The sequence below is a fragment of the Lepisma saccharinum genome, chromosome 3 (assembly GCF_977018435.1).
Source record: "Lepisma saccharinum chromosome 3, izLepSacc3.1, whole genome shotgun sequence".
Taxonomy (NCBI): domain Eukaryota; kingdom Metazoa; phylum Arthropoda; class Insecta; order Zygentoma; family Lepismatidae; genus Lepisma; species Lepisma saccharinum.
This window is the reverse complement of record NC_139231.1, coordinates 118,468,612-118,486,487: the sequence shown is the minus strand read 5'-3', so window position 1 is coordinate 118,486,487 and position 17,876 is coordinate 118,468,612. Positions and strand designations below refer to the sequence as shown.

Below are 17,876 nucleotides of genomic sequence, written 5' to 3'. Positions count from 1 at the left end.
TAGGACTACAAAAATGAGATTCAGGGAATGGAGAGCCTACAAAATATTGGATCATTAAATATCTTCATTGCCAATTTGTTGGTCTATCTTAGTTAATAATTGATACTACATGATCTATTGACAGGTCTATCCTATCTAAAAACAGTTTATTGAATAGTACAGACTGAAAGTGATTCAAATTTATTTAAAGTGCCTAATACTATATCTGCAAATGTTAAAAACAATTCACATTGTCACAGATCTAAATGTTAATAATAATCAAAACTATTAGTTGAACCAGCCTCAGTGAAAGAGTGGTTAGCACATCACGCTATGACGCCAGGGGTCCCATGTTCGAATACGAGCCTGGGCATGGGTGTTTGTGAGTGCCCATTTATCAATTTCATCATATCATCATCACTCATCCCCATCTTTGCAATTAGCCAAAAGTGTCAGAAAAACCGAAGTAAAATAAAGCAAATAAAACAATCAACAACCCATTAGTACAGAAAGTGTCCCCCCCCCCCTACAATGCTAATCTGAAGTACACATACGACAGAAGCCCAAACACAAGGACAGTATGAAAGTAAAGCTTACAAAATTTGCCAATATTTTAGAGAGAATTCATCTCCAATGACAGTACCAACAGCATGGGGAAAAAAGGTAAGAATTTATTTTTAACTTTTGGAAACTTTTAAAGTTAAGCTACTGAGAATTCAGTCAAGGATATATGAATAAAAAAGTTATTTCCCTAAGCATATTCTGTCCTGATGCACTTACCGCTGAATAAAAACATTTTGCATTGTAAAAAACTCTCGTTCATAGCAACTGTTAATACTTAAACTGAATAAGTCCAAAATTTCATATTATGTGCACATAAACATAATATGAATGGTGACATGATGTGACAGATATACAGTGCGTCCATTTCGATCTTCAGCTGAGAGATCGGGAGAAGCGTGGCGGGCGGCGCTGGCAGAGATGCCGACATTTGCGGCCTGTAATGCCCGCTTATGTTTATGGACATATGCAGACAATGATATAAATATTGCAAAACGAGCACTAACCTGTGTTATAATTTATCATCTGTAATTCATCCAAGTTCTGCCCTTATATACACAAAAAAATACGCTTTAGAAACGATGTTAAGAGCCACAGATAATAAAATATTTTAATCATAGTTTTGACCAGTAACGTCCTGCTTAAGTTCATATCCTTGAAAGAGTTTTGTGCCGATGGGGATCGTTTGGAGGTTTCGAATGTGCAACACTGTATCAAGATTACGCTGTAGACGAAACCGTTAAAAGTCGATGGTGTTCGTGAGCTTCCTTGCAATCCGAAATCTCCGAGCTCGAGTTTTTTGTTCCTTCGCGACAGAGTTGTGAATATAGTGGCAAGCAGATGTAAACCAAGAGCGTGTTAATTTCGTACTGTGCGCAAGAGTGTTATAATTGGTTACTTGCCGTTACTTGTTTGTGTTATTGCAGTGTGTATGTGTGTTGTGTCAGTGAGAGGATTGGAATGCCAGCTGCAAGGTTCACGTTACGAGGGGGGCTGATAAGTTCTCGGCCCGACCCAGAAGGACTTTAGCTACAGGCACGAAAGTTTCAGGCTATTCAACGTATTCTCCCCGAAAGTCTACACACTTGGCACTTGGTGGATATCAGTTTCAACAACTCTTATAACACAGGTTAGTGCTCATCTTGCAATATTTATATAAATGTCTGCATATGTCCATAAAAATAAGCGGACATTACAGGCCGCAAATGTCGGCATCACCGTCAGCGCCGCCCGCCACGCTTCTCCCGATCTCTCGGCTGAAGATCGAAATGGACGCACGGTACCTACGTAGATAGCCAAGAGCCTTTCATGAAGCATAGAACAATTAATTGTTTGTGTGTGTAAGAATAAACTTACTTGTCCGTTAATCCTTCTAAATCTGCAGGGGGAAAATATGCACTGCTACTCTGAACGGGTGACATACTTGATACTGCAGATAAGGAACTTTCTTGACTTTGTAATGATTCTTGATTTCGACGAAGGCCCTCATTGAGACGTAATGCATTGGACAGGCGAAGCTGTAGTGTATCTCTTTCCTCTAGAAGCTGCAAAACATTGAGAAGATTTGTACAGAGGAATTAGTTAATACCACTGATAAACCTAATAATGTTTGTCTCTTTTTGTTTCATTGTGCAACAAAAAAATATACACAAGTTAGTTTAAACAAACAAGTCAACAAACTGAAATTATACTATTTTTTACAGTTCTGCTTCAATCTGTTCCTACAACAATTGTTATGAAATATAATATGTTCATGTCAATAGTTGTGCCTGGAATAGGTGATACATACAAGAAGATGTTGCAAAACTAACTAAATACACATTTCATAAAAATGTTGCATTGGTTTTTGGAAATGTCAAATGAGCATGCACCAAGGCAATTATTGTTATAACTTCAGAGAAAAATGTAAATAATTAATATGGACATATCTTTGTATTTGTTATCACACTTAGTAAGCATTGTTAAAGATAATGAAAAAGGAAAATATAAGCAGGGGCCATTCTAAATCACATCTTAGACTCTTCAGATGACATAAGCCTTTTTTTTAAATTTAGAAGAGTGTTGAATATTCTCTATTCTTATGATCAAACTTGTGTTCGAGAACAAATTCTATCAAAATATTGGTGGCACACAATGTTGAACTATCCGATGAAATATTTTTGTAGTTCATTTACGCAAAGCCAGAACAACAATTTATGGGATTACAAAAGTTTTGTGAAATTTGTTTTTCTCCATTCTTCTTTCTCTGCATACATCTAAGGGTTGAGCAACACATATCAGGGCTGAATGTCACTTGAATCATAATAAGTGCAATAAAATGAATGTGTTGGTCTACAATCTCAGCCATGTGCCAGAGCTGGTTCAGTCCTTATATCGACAACAAGCAAAAGTAGTTCTGCTTACTTTTCCGGCAGACCCAGTCCTTGTCTGGAACATTTCTGAAGTTTACTCTACAAATTTCAGATTTTACTTATTCTGTGAATTAACTTTATTTGCATTACATAGATGTACTAGCAGTATTTTGAGATTAAAGAAACACATAGTTATCAAAATTTTGTATGAGAGAAGGGAGAAATTGCTATTTGTTATCACCATCATTTTTAACATTATTTCCACATTCAGAAATGCCTGGAAAAACACATGTAGAGCCCTAAGGTTTATTTGTGGCTCATCCATGTTCTGGAACAAAGTGGGGCATGCACTTCCAGGAAATGAATGATGTCTAGTCCTGAACCAGACCTGAAATGTGCAGCTTAACCTTAGGGGGGGGGGGTAAAAACACACAAAAGGAAAGTTGGTCTACAAGAAACGCAGGCAAAAAGGTAAGAAACCAGAGAATTGTATTTCTCTTTTGCGCTAGATCATGGTAATCAATAGTTAAAGCACAAAATCAAAGGGAATCGTGCAGATATATCCTTTCTTTCATAGCACATGAAAGAATAACAAAATAGTCTATGAAGAAACTGAAATGCAAGCAGCACTTGCCCCATGTTTCCTTACCACATGCTTCTGTGAAGCTGTTTTGAGTATCTAAAACAAAGTAAAAATATGTCTACAGTAACATATATACAATATAAAAGTAATTTTTATTGGGAACAGTGGGGTGTATAGTATGCAGGGTAGTATTATGAACAAAAGCTGACTTTCTTCTATTAAAATAATTTAACTTTTCTCACTGTCAGCAATAATTACAAAAGGGGTGCTTTTATATCCATTACTTGCATAAAACTATCAACCACTTTTAATTTTTGTGGTACATGAATATCAAGCTATCACACTTTCTTACAATTCTTATCATCATCTACCAGTAAGGCCACTATCTACTTTCTTCAAGTAACAGAAAAAGACTCTGTAACAAAAGGCACACAGAATATTACTATACACAGTGTGATGGTATCTTGTACACTTATAAAGTATACCAAACCAATGATATGAAATATCTTATTATGGCATGTAGAGGACATAATACAATTTCATGCAAAGTTATGTGAATACAGTGACGAAGATATAGTACAAGCAATGGAAGTACTGCTTGCACTATTACAATACTATTTAACGTATTTAATGTTTTAGCATTATTTAGTTTCCATCGCAATCGATTTGGCAACATTTTATGGCTGCAAACTCTGTCAGCAGCTCTGAAGCAAGCACCAGCCTCAATGCTTAATGCTCAATGCCGCTGGACAGTAAAACCAACGCACCCAAAGGATCATATGAAGTCTGATCTTGTTTTCAGTAATTGGATGATGTATACAGTTTCAAAACACACCTTTTGTGGCACTGAAACACCAGCAGTGTTGCCAATGCACAGTCTTAATTTCTAAAGACAACGATTTTCCTAGTTCCCCCTTAAAGACGTCTCATCTATCGGTAGAAATGAACATTTCTTTTTTCACTGCCATAGATGCCAAGCTAACCCACCTAACCAAACTGAAAATTACCGACAGCATGTCTGTACATGTGTGTTATGTGCCATTTTTCATGCTTTGTAAAAAAATTCATTTGCACTTCCCTTTACATCTGGCAACACTGCATGGACACTAATGAAATCCAATCATTGTTTCCCGGTTTAAAAATATATGCATGAACAAGGCTTCAATTTGGATTATATGTGTACCCCTTCCGGTTCAAAAGTTGTACTATCTCCAACTCCGGGTTGCGTTGTAAATGGAACACCCAGTATTATCATTGCTCTAAATTCCATACAGCTCACTTAAATTACATCTTATTTTGTATTTTGTGAATTTTAAAATGCGTCAAAAATTTGACATTAGGGTTTGGCTTGGGGCAAAGATGGAAAAGGTGAGCGCGTATGTTTCCGGGAAGAGGAATTTCTGCAGTCTGCAGCCTCGTTCAGCTCAAATTACATCACGAGTGTTGACAGCTATCATTAAGTGACCAGTGTTGGCAACTGTCAAATTATTTACATGGTAATTCAAGTGGACTGTTTAACAGCGGCGTGCATTCAGGGTAAGCAATGCCACAACACATTTTTTCGTCTTCCCCGAACATGAAAATTCAACAATTATTGCTCCGAAAGCGCTTCCACTGCAAGACATTGCTATTTCCGCGCGAACACGCTGCTGTCTGTCTTGTGTAGCCTAGCCTGGCCTTCCTGAAGGCAGTCCCGAATGATCCCGATTGCGACTTCGGCCCTGTCAGCACCCACCCGATCTGCGTTTCTGCAAACAGACGCTGTTTCTTGTTTTGTACCCTAGAAATTTGGAAGGTAAACCCATTGGCTCAGATCAGCCCTGACCACATGTTTCGGTCTGCCTGCACTCACCCCCCTCCCTCACTTCTTTCCCTGTTCTGAGCATCAAGGGTACCAAAGATTTTGACAGCGTTTGCAGTGTTGGTAGCAGTCAACATCTATTTTTTTGTGGAATGTTTAGCTTACTAGCATTTAGCAATCATGCGTAGATAGATCACTGTGTTGGGTTGCAATAAAAATAAATTATAAAAAATGATTGTTGATGCAGGAATCAGAGAGGACAGCAAGAGTATGTAGTGGTGGAAGATGATATTTAATATACGCATAAACTATCAGGTATAAAATATTTATATAATGTTAAAGTCACACTAGCAAGTGTTTTTTTCAGATAGGGAGGTGAGGACCAGAATGGACTGACCGACTGAGGATTGTGTCTTGCGTGAACCCCCTTTTGGTTTCGCCACTGTGTCGAGCAGAAAATATGTGAACAATTTGCAAGTTTTGCACAATTTCAGAGTACGAGAGTATCTGTTTATCTCCTTTCGGAATCAACATTTTATTTGAGTCCGATAGCATGGGTGTTGACTGTTGACCCGACGATATGATTGAATGATAAAAAGCAAAACTAAAAAACATAAATTAATAAAACACAATGCTTACAATGGGATTCGAATGAGCCCCCTCCATCCCTCTCTTCAGAGATTGCAAAGTGATGTAATTGGATGTCATATTGTGCCTAACACAATTTAGTTTAGCTTTTGAAGTGTTCTGGGATGTATGCTGACGTATTTTCCACGTGTGCTTAATTATCTCCCTTCTACAAAATATTTTGTTGACTGGCAACTCCGATTCATTCCTCCGGAGACAAACGCGCGCTTTTCGGGGATAGCGGACACTTACCGTACCGTGCGAGGTTGATTTTTGCTTTCTTCTATAGTGTGAAATTTACAGTGAGTGTTTCGTTCATATTATTTGCATTACAAGATCTCTATTGTATGTTGGTGGAAGTGATATAATAAGGGGGACAGGTATTGATGACATTCTGGAGAAGGGATTTTCGGCATTTATGAAAAAATTGTACACAATCCGAAATGGAAGATCTGTTCCTGATTTGGAAGACTTGTTTCACGCAGGAGTTGTAAAGGATGGTAAGCAGTATATTAGGCATTTTCAGAAAAAAAATCTTTCTACAGAGTGGTTGACTGAGTAGAAAAACAGTGAAACTTAATTGTTGGCCTTGTTCGTTGGTTTCCTCTGAGAAAAGTGTGAAATAACTGAGATTTATCAAATTTATCCCATGCAATTTGAAAGCACGGAAAATGATTGTGCCATTTCATTCCCGTTCAATGTTCATCGCACTGCATGAAGGAAATAATCGAAGTTGAATTGTTGGACTCTGCATAGCTACTATCAGAATATATTTGGGAATACAAAATATCATACATATATGATGGCCCGGGGGGAGTTCTGGAGCCCATAAGCCATTTCGGTTGGTCCATGTTGTTTAACAAATTTTACAAGTAAATTCAATAAATTTATGGCGTTTGCATAGAAGTTTTTGGTGGAAAAAAGTATCTGAAAAAAGAACTATCTTCTGATACTTGTAAACAGCACAAAAGTAAATCATATACATTGCACATTAAGACATGAGAGCATATTGTTTTAGTATGGCACTTTATTACTTGAATATTGTATGCATACTCTTTCTGTTGTAATGATTCTGATTCTACAGCGTAATTTCTATCTGCAAATTGATATATCTTCTCGCGTGAGCGATAAAATTAAGGAAATAGGTTGGTATCACTTTCTGTCGTTTCAGAGCTTTTCAAAGTGATCTTGTTTGGATGTTGTGTAGTTGTGGAAGGAATTTGCAAGGAAGTGTGTGTTTGTTGCTGGTGTTTGTGCTGTGAATTAATCGAAACTAACATAAATTTGGAAACGGTTGATACTGGGAAGTGCAGGTGTTTTACTGTTTGTTTGAGATACGCTGATCAGGACTAGACCTATAGTTTAAAGTGGGATCCGAACTACCTTGCAATGTGTGTCAATCGGGTGTCGAACCCAGGACCTATTGATTTTGATTTTGAATTTAAAATTTTGGGAGCGTCAGCACTTAGGCTATTTTGCTCCCGTCACATTATACGGGGGCCAGCCCCTTACCATTACAAAGAACAACTCTAACGTTGCAGAACTAAAAAAAAAATTAAAAAATTAAAATGTTCTGACTTCTGTTAAAAGCTGAGGCGGTAAAGGGGCACTCAGCACACATAAGGACAAAAGAACAGGACAATACAAACAAAATTATACTGGCCATGGGACCAGAGCCTCGTTAGTCTTCAGTCCAGGGTGCACTAATGTGGAAGTGAGGTTGACATTTGGGTGTACTACGTGGAAGGTCACCCCTTACACCCCAGGACCTATTGACTACAAGGTGACGACATTACCACTACGCCATCGGGGAGGCCTCAGAGGTATTTTATTTTGGCAATTTAAATGGGAAGGGGATGTGAAAGCAAGGTTGGAAGCAACAATATATTACAGGCCTATATGTAAATATATACCGGGTGTCCCAGAAGTCTTTCCCTGATTACAAATCACTGATGTGAATGTATTATTATTTTTCTTCACTAAATAATTAGACCTTCTAAGGGACTGCATTGGCATAACCGGCACTGTACCTGCAACTTATCTAAATGTTTTCAAAATTCAAAGGAATTTTTTTCGCCCAGTTGGATACTGTTACATATCCCTCATTTTCATTTTCGAGTTACGTTTAGCTAGGCAGCCTGGCAGGAAATATAGGAAAGTGTTAACTTCAGCACCAGCTCAGTGAAAAGCATTCGCCAATATTTGCAGAGGAAAATGTGATGAGAGAGGAAAAAGGGAGGTGTTTTGATCAGGGTGAAGGCAAGTGGCATCGGGCTCGAGAGAGAGAGGGGAGTTGGTCTGGGAGTTTGAAGGGAACAGGAGAGTGGTTCAGGAGTTAAAAAAGAGGGTTTTGAGTTTTGGAGAGAGGAGAGTGAGTTTGATTTTGAAGGAGATTCAGGCTGGATGCAGACTTTTAGAAACTTGTTTGGAAGTGGGGTGCAGCGAAGCTAAGTGACAATTTAAGAGGCGAACTTCAGCAAGCGAGTGAGAGTTACTTTAGAAACTCTTCGATCTACGCTTCTAAAGAGAGACAGGTAATATATTTTTCTAATGCCATCCTTTACCAATGCAGACTTAAGGTCATTGTAACCCAAATCTAGAGAGTTGCCATTCTATAAAGGCTGCTGTAAATTTAAGTTAATTTAGGCACCTCCTGCGATGCAGCCAAGCGGGAGCTTACGGGCTACTGCTAACCCCCAATTGAAGAATCATTCATCTAAAGGGCCCCAGGTTCGATCCCCAAAAACCTTTCGAGGTTCACACGCTTAGTAAAAGTGTGTCACTAGAGATGTGAAAGTGGTGCCAAAATGTTGGAAAACTAACCAAGTTTATTTGTTGCAGGTTTCAGTAATGTGGCTGTAGTGTAGCAGTGTCAGTGCCAAGGAATCCGGAATTAATGCTCTCGACATTGGGTGGTATCTTTCCATACAATGTTTCTTGGACTTGACAGGATTTGGGAATGAAGATAAATTCCATTTTCTAAAGACCAACTTATTGATGGCAGATATTCTAGACGAAAGAATTCTGTACATTTTAAAGTTCCTCTGCACTGTTATTGGTGACCGGGTCTCGTGATACCAGAGGACATGCTGAGCTTTTTCCTGATTTGTGAACATTTCCAGTTTTCTGGGCACTAACACTGCTACACTACAGCCACGTTACTCAAACCTGCAACAAAAAAAAACTTGGTTAGTTTTCCAACATTTTGGCACCACTTTCACATCTCTACCTTGCATATAGCGGATATGAATAAAGTTTGTAATCAGGGAAAGACTTCTGGGACACCTGGTATAATTGCTGTCCCTCTAAATGAATTGGTTGGGGGGGGGGGCAGAAAGTGCTTCCCCCCAAGGCAGTGCCTATTCTCTGTGTTTGTGCTACAAAGTGACTCCGAATGCAGTTAATTGGAGCGCACACAAATTCTCATTTATGATCATGGATAGTAAATTAAACAAACGAGTGCCAGTGTTTTGTCATTTTTTGCACAAATAAGAGTAGTCAATAAACATTCGTTTGCAAGGTGTTTATGAATAATGTTACGGGGAAATTTGAAAGTAAGTATGACAATTACGAAGACTATGGATTAAATTTATTGCAGTCACTTTATTATATTTTGACAAATCTAGTATATTTTGTTTTGTTTATGAAACTGACTGAGCCAATGAGGCAACATAACTTTTACCCTCACCCCCCTCCGACATGCCATTGTACAATATGCATTGCTGTACTGAACATCGCTTGCCTCCTTCCTCAGTCCACGCTTCGCTACTGTGTGAATATTGTAGCTCAACTAGGCATTGAACTGGATCTACAACTCAATTATCAAGCCCCCTCACAATTCCTACAACTTAAATATCTGTGTGTGTGTGTTTTAAGTCTGTTCTGCAACTTTTCATTGCTGTGTGACACCCTTGGACATGTCACCTTCCTGCAATAATCAAAACTAATTCAAGTGATCTAGCCAGAGATTAGATTGGTTGCTCAATGATAAGAGAATGTTTGCTTTCTGTCTGAATCACAATTTCACACAACTTTTCAGGAAATTATAATTTTTGCAATATAGTTTTATTTCATTATTATTTACAGTATATTTGCAGTTTCAATCACTTACCTGCATTAACTCCATAGTGAGTTCATCACAGCGTACGTCTCTCTGATGCAGCATGTACAAAGCAACATCCAATTCTTCTTGTATTCCTGCTGCTGCTTGCCTGTTTTTATCTTGATCACTGAGTGAGATCTGTTCTTCAAGTTGTATCAAAGCTGATTCTTTCATCTCCAGTTTAGTTTGGAAATTCAACACCTCATTGTCCTTTTCTGCTAATTTCATTTGCAGCTCTTGCAACTTGTCGTCTCTGGCACCACCTTCAAAAGTATCCACCTGAATTTGTCTCGCTGAAAGTTGTTCCTTTTCATTTGTTACCCTTTCAAGTTCTTGTTTCAACTCTTGCAGTTCCTTCTCTAGTACGACTCTTCCAGCATTTTCAACTGCTCGGAGCTGAAATTCTGCATCATACTCTTGAAGCTGAGTACTAAGGTCTTCTATTCTTCGGTCCTTGTCCACCAACTGCTTGAATAAGTTTTGTTTATGCTGTTCGGCTCCATTTAATAATTCCCTGAGCTCTCTGCACTCGTCAGAACTGCCTATGTTCTGTATCTGCTGTAGCTGAGTATCTTTTTGCCGGAGTAAATTGGTCAGGTATTCTGCTTCAGATTCCTTTTGTTTTAAGGTTGAATTTATTCCCTGAAGTTGGGATTCAAGATCCTTAACGACTCTCTGTAGATGATTCATATTTTCAAGTATATTTTGATGAATATTGCTTAAGGTTTCCAATTCTTTGTTTTTATTTTGCAGTTCATTCACTACCTCTTGGTATTTTTGTTCCAACTCTACTCTCTCCTTCCTAAACTTTTCTTCTTCTGTTGCAAGAGTATCTTGCAAAATTCTCACCTCTTCTGATTTTTTGTGGAGGTCATCGGTCAAAACTTTAACCTTCTGTTCCAGCAATTGGACTTGATTGCTTAATTCGGCTCTCTTTTCATGATCCCCAATAAGGCCATCATCTTCTGTTGATTTTCTAAGCAGCCACTCTTGTTCCTGCTGCTGCTTTATAGACTGGAGTTCATATCTGAGCTGATGTACTTCCTGCTGCAATTTATCATTCTCAGCACATGTTTTAGAAGCTGTAGACTCGGACGGTGTGGAAGACTTGGTCAGTTCCAAACGTTCCCGAACCTGATTCTTTTCAGCGCAAACCATCTCGTGTTCCATCTTCAGGCTATCATACTGTTCTTGAATTTCCGTGTATGCTGAATAAATTACATTGTACTCGCTTCTCATACTTTCGTATGTTGCCTCGGCCTCCTTGAGTTTCTTCTCTACAATGAACTTATTTTCAAGCTCTTTCGTAAGCTTTTCGTTCTCACATGTTGCCTGGTTGAGCTGGAACTGACTCTCTAACAATTTCTGTGCCATGTTGGCTTGTTCTTCTTTCTGTGACTCTAGATAACTCTGAAGAACTTCATTGTCTTTTGATATGGAGGCGATTTGTTGCTGGAGTTGATGTATTTGCAACAATAATGATGCATTTTCACCAGCTCTTTCACTCACAAGCTCACGCAATGCACTCATTTCATGCTGGACGGAATCTTGTGGAATGTTGGTGGCAAGTTTTGCATCTAAAGATGGTACCATTTCCCGTTCAAATACATCTACAACTTCTGGCTTATCCTCGAGCTCCCTAACTTTCCATTCAAGTGCTTCTACGTGGTTTTGCAAATCTTTGTACTTCTTTTGCATCATTTCCATTTCAATGTCTTGCCTTTCCTTCATTTCAACAAGCCTCTCGTTCCCTGTTACTAAAGTGTCAATGCGGTTAGCCATGCCTGATTTTTCATTTTGCAATGTGTCAACTGTGCTTCTCAATTCCTTGGATTCTTTTTCCAGAAGCTGAATCTGATTTTTCAGTTCTTCTTCAATTGCCTTATCTAAGTCGCTTGTATCCATTTTGCTGGAAATTTTACTGAGTTCGTTAATTTGCTTTGTCAGTTTATCATTCTTGTCCTTAAATTCTTTCAGTTTCTTCACCATCTTCCCACATCGCACATGTGCTGCTTTGGCATCATCTTCAAGTTTTAATTTACTCTTTTCAAGACTTTTCACCTGTTCTTGTAATGCATCTATTTCTTGTTTCATTTCTTCATACGACTGCATCTTTTCGCTTGCTACTTGCTGACTATGTTCTGCCTCAAGTTTTGCCTCAGCAGACCCAAAACTCCATCCTTCTTCTTTCGAATCTTCAATATCCCAACCACTAGCACCTTCAGTAAAAATTACCCCAGCAGAAGTTCTAGCGTCAGTTCCAATGTCAATGGTAACATTCCCCTTTTCTTCAAGTTTCTTTCGTAGAGCTTGTACTTCTTCAGTTAATGACCTGTGAAGACTTTCCATATGACCTATTTGATCTGTCAACTCGCGCACATTTTCTAATGCAGACTCCTTTTGCTCTTGGACATGTCCAAATTCTACTTGAATAAGATTTAATTTCTCTGTTTGTTCTGCTATAATATTCTCCTTTTCTTGAATGGATTTCTTTGCTAAAGAAACATCTTCTTGAATACTTTCTATTGCATGTATTTTTGAATCTTCTAACTCCTGAAGCTGCTTTGTAAGATCTTGCGATTTAGTTCTCTGTTCTTCAAGAGCAGACTTTAAGTCATGAATTTCTATTTGTGTTGTTTTCTCAATTTCAAACGTCTGATTTCTCAGCTCAGTACTCCTCTCTAAAAGTGGCCTTAATTTACTTTCTAGTTCATTAACTTGAACTGACAGTTCACTGCAGAGATGATTGACATCTTGCAGTTCACTTGGGTTTTCCAAATCAAGAATATATGCATGTGAATCAGTTCTCTGTAACACTTGTTCGAATGGAGTTACATCCCAGCTGACATCAAATTCCTCAGTCAATTTACTGGTATACTGGCAGATATTGTACACTTTCTCTGTTGTTCCTTGTAGCTGACTCATTACAATATTTTTTTCTTGAATAACATCCTCTAACTTCTTACGCAAATTACTGCATTCGGTTGCACTTGCATCCAATGCAAGCTTCAGTTCTTCTGAAACACCACTTTTTTCTGTTGCAACGGTTGAAAATTCTTCTATCTGTTTATTTAAGTCGCTTATTGTCGCCTGCAGGGTGCTGTTGTAACCAATGTGTTCATCACGCTGATGCTGAAGTTTGTTAATCTCATTCTGCAAACTTTCCACACAGCCATTAGACTCAGTCAGAAGTTTTTGAAGGTTGCTTAACTTGTTATCTTTTTCACTGAAACTGTCACTTAACTTATTTAATTCTCTTTCTAAATCATTCACCCTTTCAACAAGATCTTCCTTCTCCCTCTCTAGCTTTCGAATATTTATTTCCTTTTCTGATGAATCACTTTCAACATTACTTAAAGCTTCTTGCAAGTTCTTAATTTTCTCTTCATAAAGATTTGTTAACTCTTGCACCTCCTCTTTTTGTTTCAGGATAGAATTCAATTGATCCAGTTGGTCTTTGTAAGCATTAACCTGCTGCTTACTCTCCATAAGTTGACCCTGCACATCGTCTATTCCTTCTTGGAGTTGACTCACTTCATCTTCTAGCGAAGTTTTTTCTTCCTGCAACTTTTCACATGCCACCGACAGATGCCTCTTCTCACTTTCCAGTTTGTCTATCTGGTTCTGGAAATCAACATCCGTCTGCTCTACATACTGTTGCACTTCCATGTTTTCTTGCTTTAAGTGTTCCTCAGTTTCCTGATGGGTCTTCAGTTCCTTCTCTAGCATAACGACTTTATCAAGTGACTGGTTGTAAACAGTTTCTATATCAATCAACTGATCTACTTGTTGTTGTAAAGCTCGGATCGTATTTTCAGCGGACATTAAGCTTTTCCTCAAGTCTTCATTCTGAGCTTGAAGATTTTCTAGTTGCTGACCAAGTTCACTGTTCTGCAATTCTAACTGTACCTTCGCTTCTCTGAGTGCCTTTTCATTTTCGGAGAGAGATGTTAATTCTTCTTTCAATATTTCCTCAGTTCGCACAATATCCTCTGTTGCTTGATACGACTCTTGTAGCCTAGAATCTAGAATTTCAGCTTTGTTCTCAAGAGACAGACGTCTCTCATCATAGGACTCTAGTCTACTTTCGAACTGCAGGATTCTATCTTTGGCATTTTTCAATTCCTGCTCTAGGTCTTCAATTACAGCTTCTTGTTCCGTAACTTTGGCAACAGTGGCCTCTTTCTGATTTTTGGTACTAACAAACTCTTCTTCCATTTCTTTGCTTTGGTTATGTGATTCTTCTAACTCACTAGATTTCCTAGCAAGTTCATCTTGCAGTTTTCCCACCTGTGCCTTGTATTCTTCTATCTGAATATTGGCACTACCTAAGTTTTCTTCGGCAGCTGACAGCTTCTGCTTGAAATTTTTAATAGCACCTGTCAATTCTTGAAATTGTTGATTATGCTCATCTTGGAAGATCTCAAACTGTGAAAATAAAATTTCATTCTCGCCATGTGCTTCTGCTAATCTTTTAACTAGTTCTTCTCTATCTTTCGAAGATTCCTCAGAACTCATTTGCAACTGTTTCTCCAAATTTTCAGCATGAGCTTGAACTTCAGCAATTCTTGTTTCATAGGAGGAAAGCTGTTCTCTATATGATGCTTCTGCTCGTTCTGAATGAGTCTGTAGTTCTTTACACTTGGCATCTGCATTCTCTACAGCACTTTCTAGCACTTGTTCATGGGCGGTTTTTTGAGAAAGTTCAACTTGCAAATTGGATGTCTCCTTTTCAAGTTCCAGTAACTGCTCAAGCAGCGACTGAATTTTCTGTGATGACTGTTTTTCATTCACTTCTCTCCCCTCTGATAAACTTGCTATTTCTGCATTTAGCTTGCTCATCTTGTCTGTCATTTCTACCAGTAAAATTTCTTTATTGTTCAGCATCTCTTGTATTTCGGCCATATTACCCTGAAGCTGCATAATCTGATTCTCTCTGGCTTTAAGTATTTCACTTCTTTCATGTATAGCGGCTGTTACTGCTTCAACTTGTTGCTCCAATTCCTTCACTGATGACTGCTCTTTACCAAGTTGCTCTTGGGTAGCCTGTAATTCTGAAGACAAAGTTGACATTTGATTTTCTTTGCTTTGTATAACTGCTTCGAACTGGTTTAACTTTTCTTCTAAACTTCTTACAGCAATGGCTTTTTGCTTTGCAAGTTTCTTCATCTTTTCCAACTTTGTTTCCTGCTGTTCTCTTTCATGCTTCAACTCTTCAATGGCTGCATCTTTCTGCAATATCACAGCTTCAATATTTTGAAGGTGTTCTTGTAGCGTAATTATTCTTCCTTCGTATTCTTTACTTCTATCTGAATCTGATGTTAGCTCTTCGAAGGCTGTATCTTTCTGCTTTATCAAGACTTCTGCACTGTTGAGTTGTTCTTGAACTGACAGTAGCTTTCCTTCATATTCCTTAATTCTGTCTGAATGTGAGCTCAACTCTAACTCTTTACTTGCCACATCTTCCAATTGTTGTTGCAACTCTTCTTTCAGTCGTTCAATGTGAGTATCATTGTCAGAAAGGAGATTGACATATGTTTCTTTTTCTTTTTGCAATGACGCATTTACACTTAAGAGATTCTTGTTCTCTTCTTCTTTTTCAGCAAATAATTTTGCTAAATTTTGCAACTGGTCATGAGAAGCATTTATACTTTCCGACGATGATGATAATTGTTGCTGCAGTTCAATAACTTGATTTGAATTTTCATCCAGCTGTATCTGAAGTTGTTGTATTTGTGCATTTCTGTCATTTACTAGACAAGTAAGCCTGTCTATTTCCTGTCTACCATCCTGAAACATTCTCTCAACTTCAGTCTCAACAGTCTCAGCCACTTGAAGTTTTATTTCCTCAAGTTTTCTATTCATCTCAATGGCTTCATTATCTTTAACAGATACCAAATTAGTTAATTCTTTCACTCTGTTTTCAAGTTGCTGTATCTGCTCATTCTGAACTAACAATATTTTGTCCTTTTCTTCGATGCTCAACGACATCTGACTAATCACAACATTTCTATCATTCATTAAAGTCGTCAAATTTGCATTATCATTTTGCAACACTTGCATTTCTTCAACACATTTATATTTTTCGTTACTCAGTGAAAGTACCTGGTCACTCAGTAATTGCACTTGTTCACTTAATGACTGCACTTGCACTTCCAAATCACTACACTTCTGTTTCCACTCTTTGAGTTCCTGAGCTGATTCTTCCAACAATCTTTCCAACGTCCTTGTTGTTTCGCCAGCATCCGAATGGACATTTTGCAACCTCTCCTCCAGCTGCGTCATTTCTTCCTCTTTGCACTGCAACTTTGATGTAAGATCGGATATAATGTCCTTTTGCTTTTCAATAGTATCTTTCACTACACTAAGCTCCTGTTCCAGCTTTGAAATCATTTCATCCCTTTCTTGCACTGTTGATTCCAGTTCCCTGCTTCTGAACTTGTCATCCTCTAGTTCAGTCTTATAAACCTCCAACTCTTCTACCAAATGTTTGTTTTCGAGTTCGGGAGCAGGATGTTGCTGCAATCGATTCACCTCTTCAAGCAGTTCTGATTTCTCTTTTGCAATCATATCAAGCTGTTCTTCCAGCTCAACAGTCTTCATTTCAGTGGATACTTTGAAGTGTTCCAGCTCTGTCTGAGCAGCTTGCATACTGCTCACAGCACTTTTCAAATCAGATATCTGGTCTCTCTGATCTTGGCTTGCTGAAAAACAAGAGTGTAAATACAAAATGTCGAATTATCAAACACATTAATTAATAAAACTAGGTACTACTTAATTGCAATAGCATGTAATCAGGAGAATACACTCAGGGCTTTGAATCACAAGGTATCCATTATTAGGAAACAGTTAAGTAGTTTAGGTAAATAAGTACATACGTCACTTTCAGATTCTGTATGATTCATATATATTTAAAGAATGTAACTGATGCTCACCATAATGTACAAGTACACTTCATATGCATATGGAAATTATTGCAAATTTAAAATAAAAATGTAAGAAGCAATCCCTTAAACATTTTCTAATTCTGAAAGCAGATGATTTTTTTATATTATCATGGGTCCAAAGAGCAAATAAATATTTTACACAGTCATGTGTTCTGTGTAGAAACTTCTTATCATGGCCACTGATATCATTCTATCCCTTCCATTAACCCTTAGTACGCCACGCGGTCTGACGAAAGTAAGCCCAGTGTCGCCGAGGCTTTGAGCGGGAAATTTGAATTCGTATACATAATGGAGAAAAATCGTAATAACTCTGGCACTATGGGACCAATCTACTTCGGATAACTTTTGTTTTGCAGGTAATACAACGGTGCATGCAACCATGTAAAATTTGGATGCCCCAACCGCGGGGGGTTACGGGCGGGGGCTGCATCCCCCGAATTTCAATGAAAAAAGCATGAAAATGTGGAGTTTGCCCCCTCTTCTCCAGCTACTTTGGAGAGAAAACCGGAACTTTTGCTTTTTTCTTTAAGAAAGAACCTTCCGCAACAGAATGAAACTTGATTCATGTTCGTAGGTACAATACAATTTGAATAATAAGGCAAAACGTAAAACTCTAGCGAATTTTAGCCAATTTGCATATTATTCATAAAATTGTTATAACTGACACTATGGGACCAATCTACTTCGGATAACTTTTGTTTTGCAGGTAATATATTGGTGCATGCAACCATGTAAAATTTGGATGCCCCAACGGCGGGGGGTTACGGGCGGGGGCTGCATCTCCCGAATTTCAATGAAAAAAGCATGAAAATGTGGAGTTTGCCCCCTCTTCTATAGCTACTTTGGGGAGAAAACCGGAACTTTTGCTTTTTTTTTAAGAATGGACCTTCCGCAACAGAATGAAACTTGATTCATGTTCGTAGGT

The 17,876-nt window shown here is 38.2% G+C and overlaps 1 protein-coding gene across 2 annotated transcripts in view; it reads right to left on the bottom strand.

The window, feature by feature from the left end:
- Nucleotides 1–17,876, bottom strand: part of LOC145985358 (uncharacterized) — a 79,361-nt gene that overhangs the window by 40,263 nt on the left and 21,222 nt on the right. For both annotated transcript variants that reach the window (XM_083119277.1, XM_083119278.1), the window contains exons 10-11: nt 10,014–16,708; nt 1,897–2,084 (exon numbers count right to left, since the gene is read on the bottom strand). In XM_083119277.1, the coding sequence (XP_082975403.1) occupies nt 1,897–2,084; nt 10,014–16,708 (6,883 nt within the window). The remainder of the gene's footprint in view (nt 1–1,896; nt 2,085–10,013; nt 16,709–17,876) is intronic.